The 12972-nt window shown below is 44.4% G+C and overlaps 1 protein-coding gene across 1 annotated transcript in view; it reads right to left on the reverse strand.

The window, feature by feature from the left end:
- AVL9 (AVL9 cell migration associated) overlaps positions 1 to 12972 on the reverse strand; it is a 67684-nt gene that overhangs the window by 34084 nt on the left and 20628 nt on the right. Inside the window, exons 2-3 of the mRNA XM_069084299.1 lie at positions 11666 to 11786; positions 9235 to 9320 (exon numbers count right to left, since the gene is read on the reverse strand). Coding sequence (XP_068940400.1) covers positions 9235 to 9320; positions 11666 to 11786 — 207 coding nt within the window. The remainder of the gene's footprint in view (positions 1 to 9234; positions 9321 to 11665; positions 11787 to 12972) is intronic.

The following is a 12972-nucleotide window of genomic DNA, read 5'->3' on the forward strand; positions in this document are numbered from 1 at the left end:
GACTGAAAAAGAGAGGGAAAAGCATAGCAGCAAAACCAGGCAGCATGTGTCCCCAGAGTACGAGAGTGCATGTAGTACTCCAAACCACTAGCCCCCACCTTCATGAAGAGGGGAGGAATGTTAGCTCACAGGTTTTCTGGGGTCGAATCTGGCCACCCTGGTGGCACAGCACTGTTTCCCTTTTTGTTCTTTCCATTTTTATTTTTTAAATTAAAATTTGTGTTTATTTTAAGTTTACACCATTCATTTCCACAAGATTTTGAGTTACAAATTTTCCCCTACCCACCACCCCAAAACAGTAATCCCACTGTATACCTCCTCCCCCAATCTGCTCTCTCCTATATACTCCCCCTTCCCCCCTCCGACTTTCCAATAGGGCAAGATGGACCTCTATACCCCAGTGCCTGTATATCTTATTTCCCAGTTGCATGTAAAAAAAAAAATAATGATATATATTTTAAAACATTTGATTTTAAAACTTTGAATTCCAGATTCATTCCCTTCCTCCCTCATCACCCACCCTTACTGAGAAGATAAGTAATTCAATATAGATTGTACATGTGTAGCTACGCAAAACATTTCCGTAGTGGATATTTTGGGAAAGACTGACTATATTTCCCTCCATCCTATCCCACCCCCCACTTGTTCTATTCTCTACTTTGACCCTGTCCCTTTTCAAAAGTGTGTGCTTCCAACTTCCCTCCTCCCATCATCCCCCCTCTCATCCCCTTCCCCCCTACTCTCCTGTAGGGTGAGATACCCAATTGAGTGTGTATGTTATCCCCTCCTTAAGCCAAATTCAATGAGAGTAAGGTTGACCCATTCCCTTTTGCCTTCCTGTTCTCCTCCATTGTAAGTTTTCCCTTTCCTCTTCTATATGGGATAGTTTACCCCATTCTGTCTCTCTCTATCTCCTCTCATTATATTCCTCTCTCACCTCTCAATTTCACCTTTTAAGTATCATCCCTTCCTATTCAACTGGTCCTGTACTGTCTATGTATTCCTATACACACACTCACATATGTATTCATACGTCCATATGCCCTCCTATATAGACATTTATATTCCCTTCAACTACTCTCATACTGAGAAAAATTTTATAAGTTACAATTATTTTTCCATGAAGGAATGTAAATAGTTCAACTTTGATAAGTTCCTTATGATTTCTTTTTCCTGTTTACCTTCTCATGCTTCTCTTGCTTCTTGTATCTCAATGTCAAATTTTCTATTCAACTCTTTTTTTTTAATCAAGAATGCTTGAAAGTCCTCCATTTCATTGAATGACATATTTTCCCCTGAAACACAATACTCAGTTTTTTGGATAGGTGACTCTTGGTTTTAATTCCAGCTCCTTTGACCTCGGGAATATTATATTCCAAGTCCTTCGATCCCTCAAGGTAGAAGCTGCCAGATCCTGGGTTATCCTGATTGTGTTTCCATAAGATTCAAATTGTTTTTTCTTGGCTGCTTGTAATATTTTCTCCTTGATCTGGAAACTCCAGAACCTGGCTATAACATTCCTAGTTATAATATTCCCTTTTTGGGATCTTTTTCAAGAGGTGACTGGTGGATTCTTTCAACCTCTTTTGCTCTCTGGTTCTAAAACATCAGAGCAATTTTCCTTGAGAATTTCTTGAAGGATGATTTCTAGGTTCTTTTTTTGATCATGGCTTTCAGGTAGTTCAATTAATTCTAAAATGATCTCTCCTGGATCTATTTTCCAGCTCAGTGGATTTTCCAATGAGATATTTCACATTGCCTTCTATTTTTTCATTTGTTTGGATCTGTTTAATAGTATCTTGATTTCTCACAAAGTCATTAGCTTCCATTTGTTCCAATCTAATTCTGAAGGGATTATTCTTTTCAGTGAGCTTTTGAGATTCTTTTTCCATCTGACAAATTCAACTTTTTAAGGCATTCTTCTCCTCATTGGCTTTTTGAGCCTCTTTTGCCATTTGAGTTAGTCATTTTTTTTTTTTTTGCCTTTTGGAGGGCACTTGAGGTTAAGTAACTTGCCCAAGGATACATGGCTAGTTTTTTTGTTTTTTTTTTGTTTTAGTTTTTTAGTTTTTTGTGTGGGTGTGTTAAGTGCCTGAGGCTGGAACCAACCTTGGGTCCTCCTGACTCTGGGGCTGGGGCTTTACTCACTGCACCACCTAGTCGCCCCTGAGTGAGTTAGTTTTTTAAGGTATTATTTTCTTCAGTCAGGTTGTTGACTCACTTTTCTTGATTTTCTTGCATCATTCTTATTTCTCTTCCCAATTTTTCCTCCACTTCTCTTATTTGGTTTTCAAAATCCTTCTTAAGCTCCTCTATGACCTATCACCGGTTCATATTTTTCTTGGAAGCTTTTGGTACAGGAGTTCTGACTTTGCTGTCTTCCTCCTGTTCCATGTTTTGATCCTTTGTGTGCCCAAAAAAGAAATCCAAAGTAGGATTGCTGTGCTTGCTTTGCTTCCTTTGCTTGCTCATGTTGCCACTCAATTACTTGACTTTTGAGCTTTTTGCCACAGTAGAACTCCGCTTCCAGAGACGGGGGCTTTGTCCCAAATTGCTGGGGTTTTCTCAGCTGCTGGAGGTATTAGTTGGGTGCCCTCTCTGAAGCCTCCACTGACTTTGGCACCTGGTCACCCACCCCAGGACCTCCACCCTAGACTGTAATCCAGATCCAAGCAGGTTAAAGCAAGAGCAATTACCCCTCAGAATGGTTGCTTGGTCCCCCTACAATCTATAGGCCAAGAGCTCTGAAGCAGCCACATGGCGGCAGCCACAGCACCTCAGCCACTTCTCCCTCTGGGGGGAAAAGGCTGTACTGCACTCTCGGACCCCTTGTTCCCAAAGTCCACTGACCTCTCACTTTGTCTTTGGCATTTATGGGTTGATAATTCTGGAAACTGCCACAGCTGCTGGTGACCCAGTCTCCTGAAGTTCCTCCAGTTGTGGCTGGTTGGGCCGCCCTGGGTCTAAAACCACGGGCTCACGTGGGGTTGGGCTCTGCTCTCAGCACACTGCAATAGACCCTTCCTGTCTGCCTGCCAGGTTGTCTTCAGTGGGAGGATTGTATCTCTCTGTCACTTTGTGGGTTCTGTAGCCCTAAAGTTTTTTTTAGAGTCCTATTTTATAGGTATTTGAGGGGGTCATGGGGGGGAGCGCAGGGAGTTTTCCTGTTTCTGCGCCACCATCTTGGCTCCTCCCCTTGTCCTTTCCATTTTTAGAAGCTTAATCTGAAGCTCTCTTCAACTTCCTGGTGGCCCAGTCACAGAATGCCGCTAATGGAATAGTGGACAGGGATAGTTTTTGCATTGCTAGAAAACTTGAAATTATTTACTGGTAAGATGGTAGCTGACAAGCAATTTCTCCCTCCTGGTTGTTACAGATTTCTTTTCTCTTCCAGAGAAGGGGTCCCAGGTGAGCTGAGGAAAAATGGAGCCAAGGGTGCAGGCACACTCTTGAGTGGGCAGGGACCATCACTAGGGACACCACTGAGGCTGACCACCCTCCTCTCAAGCCTCCAAGCCTCCAAGTTACGTGGGAGCAGTAAATGAACTCCCAGGACAATTTGTCTTTGAGAAACCAATCTCATGGGTATGTGGGTGTAAATGGAGGAAGAGGCATCAAAAGGTACAGAGTGTACTTTATTTGACTTTGATCAGATTTCTCTAAACAGTCTCCTTCTCTGTAAAATGGAGATAACTTCCCATTAGTGGTAACCTGTTCGCCCTTCCACCTCCCAAGAACAACTAAACAGCAAAGAGGTAAAGCATGTAAGTAAAGTGAATACAGCATTTTGTATACTTTAGAGCCCTACAGACCTGCCAGAAGGGACTGTTAGCAGTGGCACTTTTAAAAGAAGCATCTTTATAAGCATACATGGGAGAAGCCACTGGTTAATGCCTGACAGGTCAGATTCCTTTTCACATCGAGGCCACCAATGAACCTGAATTTGATTCCTGACCAAATTCTAAAACATTTCATTAAAAGATGGGCTATAAGCACTTAGAAAGCTGAAACCAGCATGGTGTGTGTGTGGGATGGGGGGTGGGCACCAAGAATGCATCCTGTTAGGTCAAAGGGTATGAGCAGGCAGTTTTCAGAGGTAGCAATCCAAAATACTAATGGCCATATGAAAAAAATACCCTAACTCAAGAAGAATTAGAGAAATGCAAATTCAAACTACTCTGAGGCCCCATCTCACACCTATCAGACTGGCAATGGTGAAAAAAAAAGAGAAAATGACAAATGCTGGGGAGACTACAGAAAACAGGTATTGGACTGCTGGTCCAGTCATTGTGGAAGACAATTTGAAGCATACCCCCAAAGTTATTAAACTGCACAACCTTTGATTTAATAGCATCACCCTTAGCTCTATACCCCCCAAAGAAATGAGAGAAAGAGGAAAAGGACCCCTATGCACACAAATATTCACAGCAGGTCCTTTTGTGTTGGCAAAGAATTAGAAATGGAGGGGATGCCATCAACTGGGGAATGGCTCAATAAGTCATATGACTGTAATAGAATGCTGAAATGATGACAGGGAAGACATCAGAGACAACCAGGAAGACTTATATGAACTGATGCAGAACCAGGAGATAAGTTATACAATAACAGGAACATTGTATCGACAAACATCTCTGAAAGATTCAGGAACTCTGATTAGTGAATGACCAGCCACAATTCCAGAGGGCTTCAAGATGAAATTTTTACTCACTTCCTACTAGAAAGGTGATGGTGATGTTCTCAGAGTAGAATTGGAGACATTTTTTTTGGATTTGACTAATGTGAGAATTTGTTTTGTTTTGTATTTATTTTAATTTGTATTTATAACAGGGGTTCTGTTTCTGTGGCTTTCTCCACTAGAGGCAGTGGGGGAGGGAGATAAGGAGAGAAGAATGAGAGAGAAAATGTGGATCTGAAAATAAAATAAAATTTAATTTAAAAATACATTATGTCAGGCTAAACATACTTCCTTTCATAGGTTTTTCATAGGGTTATAAACAGTTTATACTATTATTTACCATAACAGTAGACCAGGGTTATCTCATAGATACAGTATGTATGAATTTCAGGAAAATACCTGAAATGCTTTTTCAAGCTAACATTTTCAACAAGATGGTAAAATGTGGGCTTGAGGAGAGTATACTTAGGTGAATTTGGAAACTGGCCAAATGATTGAACGCAGAGAGTGGCAATTCATGGGCCAATGTGAAATTGGGGAAAAGTCTCTGATGAAAAAGCCAAGGGATCTGTCCTTGGGGCTGGGATAGCTACCAATTTTTGTATGACTTGGGTGAAGGCAAACATATTGGTATGTTTATCAACTTTGCCTTGATCACAAAATCAGGATGGATGGTTAATAAGAGGGATGACGGTGCAGGATCTACAGAGTCCCAAGAGGCTGAACATGGAATCAACTCTAGTAAGACAAAATTTCAAAAGGAATAAATGTAAATTCATATACTTGGGTTCAAAGAATAACTATACAATTATGGAATAGGGGAAGTGTAACTAGTGTCAATAGGAAATAACCTCACAAAACTTACAAGAAAACTAGGTTGATTACAAGAGAAATGAACATGCATATGGAACCCAAAGCCAGAGCAAAGAGTTCCTAGTCCTTACAGAAGTTTGCATGTTTATGACAGAAAGACAAAAGAAGGAGGTGATCCCAGAATCTGCACCTAAAAGGGTGTAGCATGGGAGGGGAAAGGTGCAGTAAAGGTGGGAAAAGGACAAAACTCAAAGGGGAGGAGCAAGGCGAGGACAAAAGCCACATTCTTTTCCCTTAGAAACTGCTAGACCATGAAGATAGATGGTCTTCTTATCTACAAGGCCCAGCTGCACAAGCCGAGTGCAGACTGTCTGGCACCTCTCTTGACTCCCAAGGACTCAGAGGGAGTCAAGTTTGAGATGCAAACAACACATTATGTCTCGGGGTGGGGGGGCAGGTGGAGGTAGGGCCTCCATCCTTGTTACATTCAGGGCCTCCTGCATGCTCTGGGTCCAGTATTTCTAGAAAGTAGAGCAATTCAAAAGGACAAGTTCAGGGGACCCTTAACAGTCCTTAACATCCCTCCTCACTCCATTGGACCAGACAACAGTTCGTAAAAAAAAATACTTGGGTGGTTTAGTGGGCTGCAAGCTCAATATGGAGGGAGAAAATGGCCTGTGTACATTTGCCAGGCTAGGTGACAGAGAAGGTGGTTAAAAACGTAAGGAGAATAAGCAGTAGGGATGCCCCAAAGTCACAGAATCCAAGAAAGGAGACAGCAGTGAGACCCCAGCAGCTATACAATGTATGGGGGACAAATAGGGTGACCTAGAAATCATCAGACAAGAAATAAATTTGATCTCATAGGATCAGGCACAATGAGACTCCTCACTGAAGAGGAATTCTGTATTTGGAAAGGTAAGTGTCAGTAAAAAGACAAGACAAGGAAGGTAAACAGTGCTATAGTCATGTGAGGAGATCTGAGGACCAGCAGGGAATATCTGGGGGAATATTCTCAGTGGCAGAGCCAATGCTCCTCAGAGTAGACCACAGGCCATCCGGACAGAAGGGGAATGGAGGAGGAGAGTGGGAAGCAGTCTGAGAGCCTGGCACGAAAACACACTGGAGTAGTAAGAGGGGACTGTATCCAGATGGCAGCTGGATCACCATTACTGCCAAAAAGGAGAGCCGCTGATCCTTTCTGGCCTTGCCTTGAGGAAGCCAAGGGGGAAATGGCCACTCTGGACCCAACACTCAGCCACCTGGAGGAAGTGGTGGTTAAAGCAGAAAGGACACAAATTTTAGGGGAAAGTTGACCTTGCTTCCTACCCCCTCATCTAAGAATTTGTGAAGGAAAAGAAACTCAGGTAGAGTCTCCCAAGTACTCCAGCAGATTTCAAAAGAAGCAGAGAAAGGACATGTAGCATCCCGTGGACCAGAATTCCATAGATGAAATCATCCTAGGAGGGATGGGAAGCTCTTGAGAATGAAATTTTGAAGCTAGAGAGAAACCATTTCAGTGAGAAGAAAAAGAGAACTGTCTAAAACAACCAACCAATGTGGATTCATGACCAGCTAATATATACAGTCTATAAGATGGGACTGTAGGATGAACACAAAAGTGTGCCACAGGCTGATGAGAAAAGCTTCAAGAGAGCCCAAATGAAGGGCGACCCCAGCTTCTATGGAGAGGCTGCAGATGACAGATGCATGCTGAGGAAAGGGACGGAAGAGAAGGACTTATGATAAGCAAGGACAGAGAGAAGGATGGGCTTCTCACTCTGTCTCTATTGCCTCTTTCAAGAAGAATCCATTTGGGACAGGAAAGGCTAATGCAGAAACAGCCACAGCGGCTGAAACTGAAGGAAGGCAAGAAGGTGCCCAGCCGGCTCCGAGAACTGGGAGAGATACTGTCAATGATCTTCCGAGGACTCAGGAGAATGGGAGGAGCCATCTGAGAACTGAAAAAGGGCAAATAACTAACTTTTCCCAAGAGGGAAAACCTTGGGATTGGAGGTCTAGGTCAAAAGATCTAGACTTTAGTCCCCAACATGGTCCCAGAACATGTGAAGTATTTGAGAAAGTCTGGAGAAGGAAGCTGCCATCTCAAGGAGCCAGCTTGGCTCTGTCAACAGTAAGTGATGCCAGACTTGCCACATTTGTTTTTTAGACAAAGTTACCAGACTGGCAGAATAAGGGAACAGGGGCAGAGAGGGTTTGTCTTAATTTCAGCTAAGCATTTTACAAAACCCCTCATACTATTCTCATGGAAAAGGTGCAGCTGCGGCCATGAGAACAGCAGATTTGGGAGGATTCAGAGCAGGCTGACTGTCCAGACTCAATGAGGAATCATTAATGGTTCCTTGTCAACCTGGAAGGATGTCTACAGTGGAATGCCCCGAGAATCTGTGTTGGGTCCCATGATGTCTAACATTTTTATCAAAGGCTTGGCTGAAGGCATAAATGGTTTGCTTATTAAATTAGCAAATGGCACAAAGCTAGGAAGGACAGCTAACATTAGATAACAGACTCAAAATTAAGATGGATTTTGACAGACTGGAACATTGGGCTCAATACAATAACAGGAAATTAACTAGGGACAAATGGTAGCTCTTACATTTGGGTCACAAAAAAAAAAAATCAAATTCACAAGTGTGAGCTAGGGAAGAAGTGGCTGGATAGCAGCTTCTCCAAAAGGCCCTGGGGCTTTAGTGGACTGCAGACTCCATATGAAACAACAGTGTAAAAAAAAGGCTAATTCAATCTTGGGTCACATCAGGAGAGGCACAGTCTCCAGGACCAGGGAGGTGACAGTTTCACTGAGCTCTGCCCAGGTCAGACCACGTCTCAAATGGCTAAAGTGACCAAAGATGACAATGGTAAAAGAGAGGAGATACAGCTGTGGGTACCATATTTGAAAAGTTAAACTGTATAGGGAATCTCAGGATCAGGTGAAGGAAACAACTGGCCATGTTTGGCGTGCAGAAGAGAAGACTGGGGGACACGAGGGCTGCCTGAAAGCCTGCCCTCAGAGGGCAGAACTAGAATGGGAAATGAGGCCATAAGGCAGGCTGGAGCCAGATGCCCAACTAGGGAATCTGCGTTTTAGTCTACAGGCAATATAGGTTCGGGAGCAGGAAGGAGATGATGTGGTAGCTGTGTGGATGGGGGGGAGGAGGGCTTGAGAAGGTTTTGTAAATAGAGATGTGGAGATGGATGTGAGGGACATTGTAGAAGTAGAATCAGCAAGAACCTTGGAAACCCTGCTGTGAGGACTGTGAGGGAGAGGGAACCATCAAAGAGGGAGGAGAGCTGGGCATTTAATATAGGAGTCACACTAGCAGGTGAACTAACAGTCAAACCTCAGCTTAGGAAATGACTGAGAAGATACTGATGTCCACTCCATCTTTCCAATTAAAAACCAAATGGAAAAATCCAAGGAAACAACAAATCACACAGCAGGGAGTTACTCTGGATGTATTTTGGATGGAAATAAGGTATTCTATAAAACATACATTATAATGTGAAGCTATCCAGGGTATCCCAAAAAGCTCAGGTCAGTCTGAAGCAACTGAAGCCCAGGATGCACTAAGATTCTGGGGTCATCCTGTATAATACACATAATTTGTATCATTCTGAACTCAAGTTAATGCTACACTTCATACACTTGGAAGAATGCCTCCAATGGCCTGTGTATGGGCAGCCTTATTTGTAGATGGATTTCTTTTTTCTATCAATATACATACCTTGGCTTCAATCTGTCTGTAGCAAGAGACACCATATACTGTCATTCCGTTCCCATTTCTGGGGGGCAGGTGGAAAAACACGGTATCTAAGAGACGCAAAGATAAATTAGCTTAGACAGACTGTCTTCAATTCCAAAGGATGTATGATGAAAAACGCTATCCACCTCCAGAGAAAGAACTGATGGAGTCTGAATGCAGATTGAAGAATACTTTTTAAACTTTCTTTATTATTCTTGGGGGCTTTTTTGGTCTGTGTTTTCTTTTGTAACATGGCTAATGTGGAAATATGTTGTGCATGATTGCACATGTATAATCTATATCAAACTGACTGCTTTTTCAAGGAGGGGGAAGGGGAGAGAGGGAGAAACTGAAAGTGGAACTCAAAATTAAAAAAAAATGCTAACATTTTTATTTACATGCAATTGAGAAAAAAATCAAATACAAACTGAATGCAGATAAAGTATCTTCAGTAATATGAGATAATATCCATCCCCTGGTCCTCAGCACTGCTGCTTGGGCATTTCTAGCTTTGTTATGGCAACTGCATAAGTGAACAGACTGTGCTCCACAGCCCTTTGTGGCCTGAACTTCCACAGATTAAAGATCTGGCACAATTTGGAAATAATTTTCCACATTTTATAATATGATTTTGAAGTAAACCAAAAGAGATTGAAATTCAATCTTTTGAACATGGAATCCACTGTGCAAACTGCTCATTAGGTTGGGAAAGGGCTCAGAGCTGGACTGGCGTGATTATCGCCAGCTTCAGTTCGTGGCCTTTTTCATTTCCCAGTACAATGATGGTGCTTGGCAGGAGCCACTCAACAGGGCTGTGATTACAGCCCTCCCCACCGTGACCTCAGGCTTCAAAGAAAGGAAAAATTGCTTTTCCTCACAAAAAGGTTGGGGCCACTAACAAGAGAAGGTGGGAGGCAGGAGGCAGAGAGGGAGGGGAGGAAGGCCAGCCAGCATGGCCTGGGTGGGGGGGTAGCTTAAGCCAGAATATTGGCTTCCTCACCTCCCCCCCCCCCCCCCCATGCCAGCTCTGTGAAGGGACTAGAACTATAGGGCAAAAGCGACTGTCAGGAAAGGCAATGAGCCAGCCACTCGTGGAAACACTGAGGAATCCCCCAATCTGGAAAGAACCTTTTCCTAAAAAGACGGAGACTCTCAATTTTGGCAGCAACGCTTTTACTTCAGACCAATTAAAAGAAAACAGATTTGTGTTCCAAGAAAATTGTTTCTCTTTGGTTTATAAAGAACAAAACCAAAGCAAAACACCCCAAATGTCTCTCAGGACAGGGACCGCCTGCTCATGAGCCCTTCTCAGTAGGGCTTTGATTTCCCCAGGGTAAGTGAGAAGTACAGGCCCTCCAGACCTCAGCAGGTGCCTTTCACTAATCTCTGTGGCCAAAAGACCCATGAGACACCACCTGGGCCTGGGCTCAAACCTGCTCCAAGCCTTTCCCACCTGGTCAGCCAGTCTGGTCAAAGCCAGCACAGAGAGGCCTCGGCCTCTAAGAAGCCAGAGCCATCTTGAATGTCCCACTGGAGAAGGCTTCAGTGGTGACCTAACTAACATACTCTCCCAAGCTATGATACTGACTCTCTTTCATCCACACTATGCAAGTAGAAAAAGGAAACTGAGGCACGGCCCCACACCCATGAGAGGCACCATGGTCTGCGGCAAGGAGTGCCAGGCACCTCAACACGGGGGGAGGCCAGGCTCTGGAGGGCTCCTCTATCCCTCCGTTTCCTCCCTACCTAAGATTATCACACCAGCTCTGTGTCAGAAGGGGCTGGGGCCAGCTGGGTAATCTGTCCTTCATATCCCAGCACCTGACACACTTCCTGGCACACAGCAGCTATTTAATAAAATATCTGCTGAACTGAATCAAACTCATTTAGGGGGCTGTGATAATGCCCAGCAGAGTCGGGGAAGGCAGGTGAGGATTGTTTGAAAAACCTATAACATGGTTGAAGAGCAATTACAAGAGAACCGGAATAAAACAAGTATCTTTCTTAGACAGGACAGAAACTTCACCCAGCACTCTCTCTGGAAGCTGCATGCGGCAGAACCTTAAAAGGCAAGAGAAAGGGCTCAGCCACCCTGCGGCTGCCTCCCCGCCCCCACACTCATAACAGCCACAGAGACCACGGCCACAGCAGTGGCTCCAATCCAGGCTTTGTTCCTCGAGGCCTCAGAAGCACAAATCAGGGCCTGGCCACTCCCTGCTTAGGTGGGTTTAACACTTGGCCCAGTCTGTACTCTGATCCCTTGAGGAGTTCACAGGCTTCCTCCAGGCAACCATGGAGCTTACTAAGAAATATCTGAGTGTTCCGGGCATCTCAGCAAAGCCCTACAGTAGCGTCTGACCCTTGGTACAATAGCCTACTGCTCTAACGCAGGACACCCCAGCTTCTCTCCTACCTTCCTGATAGTTGTGAGCTCCATCAGGCAAGGCAAGGAAAGGCAAATACTTCCACTCTTCAGGTAAAGTGTGGCTGTCATGGCCTTCTCCTGCGATCAGGGGAGGATATGAGAATTCGACCTAAAAGAGAAAACAATGTGTTAGCCAGAAAATTGGTGATCCAAAGGAAAACCTGGCAGACTGATTGTTGTTCAGGGTGTCCCACTGTCCATGACCCCATTTAGGGTTTTCTTGGGGTCTGCCATTTCTTTCTCCAGCTCATTTTACAGACAAGGAAATGGAGGCCAAGAGGGTGAAGTGACTTGCCCAGGGTCACACAGCTAGGAAATGTCTAAGGCCGGATTTGAACTCAGGAAGATGAGTCCCCAGCCCAGAGCTTATGCACTGGGCCCCTAGTTGCCCCACTATTGATAGAGAGCATGGACAGACAGACTGATAGAACATTTATTAAGTGCTTAATATGTGCTGGGTAGAGGCAGGTACATGGCACAGTGTTAGGTAAGGAGGACATGAGTTCAAATCTGGTCTCAGACACTTTCTAGCTGTGTGAGCTTGGAAAAGTCACTTCACCCTGTCTGTCTCAGTTTCCTTACCTGTAAAACGAGCTGGAGAAAGAAATGGCAAACCCAAAGAAGATCCTAAATGAGGTCATGAAGAGCTGGACACGACTAATTGACTGAACAACAAACTGTGCTAGGCACTGTGGCATAGGCCAGGCTGAAAGAGCAAAGGTGAAAGGTCAGGGAATAAAGAATAGCCAGAAAGTGGAGACTGAGGAAAGGGAGGGAAGAGGAAGAAACCAGAGATGGGAATCCCAAGGCAGATGAGTGGAGAACGGTAGCCCGTCAAGCTAGGGCACCACAGTCCACCTGTGCCTGCTCTTACTGGCTTTATGGGAAAACGGGATTGGCATTTCCTGTCCAGACTCTCTGGGGGGCATGTATCAAACATGTGTGGTGGAATGCCAACTCTTTGCTCGGTACGTATTTCATGCTAAAAGAGATGATAAAAGGAATCAAGAGATTGTCTTGGCCCAAAAGCTCGTGACTTAATGGGGAGATAAGATCAATTGGCCAATGCTGCAGCTCCAGCTTCCTCTTGCTTCCCCCACCCCAATTTAATGAGGAGCCAGCTAGAGGAGGGGGTCCCTGCCCTTGTAGAGCAAACAGGTCACCATTAGTCCTGGGACTGTCAAGAGACAGGTACAGAGAGAGACTGATGGGGAAGGGCAGAGAGGGCCACCCCAGTGCTGATACTTGTACAGGACTATTTTCCCCCTCATGGATGGAGGGGGCAGCACCTATGA

The sequence above is a fragment of the Petaurus breviceps genome, unplaced genomic scaffold, assembly GCF_028583685.1.
Source record: "Petaurus breviceps papuanus isolate PSGF00001 unplaced genomic scaffold, PetGlider_PUasm1.0 174, whole genome shotgun sequence".
Taxonomy (NCBI): Eukaryota; Metazoa; Chordata; class Mammalia; order Diprotodontia; family Petauridae; genus Petaurus; species Petaurus breviceps.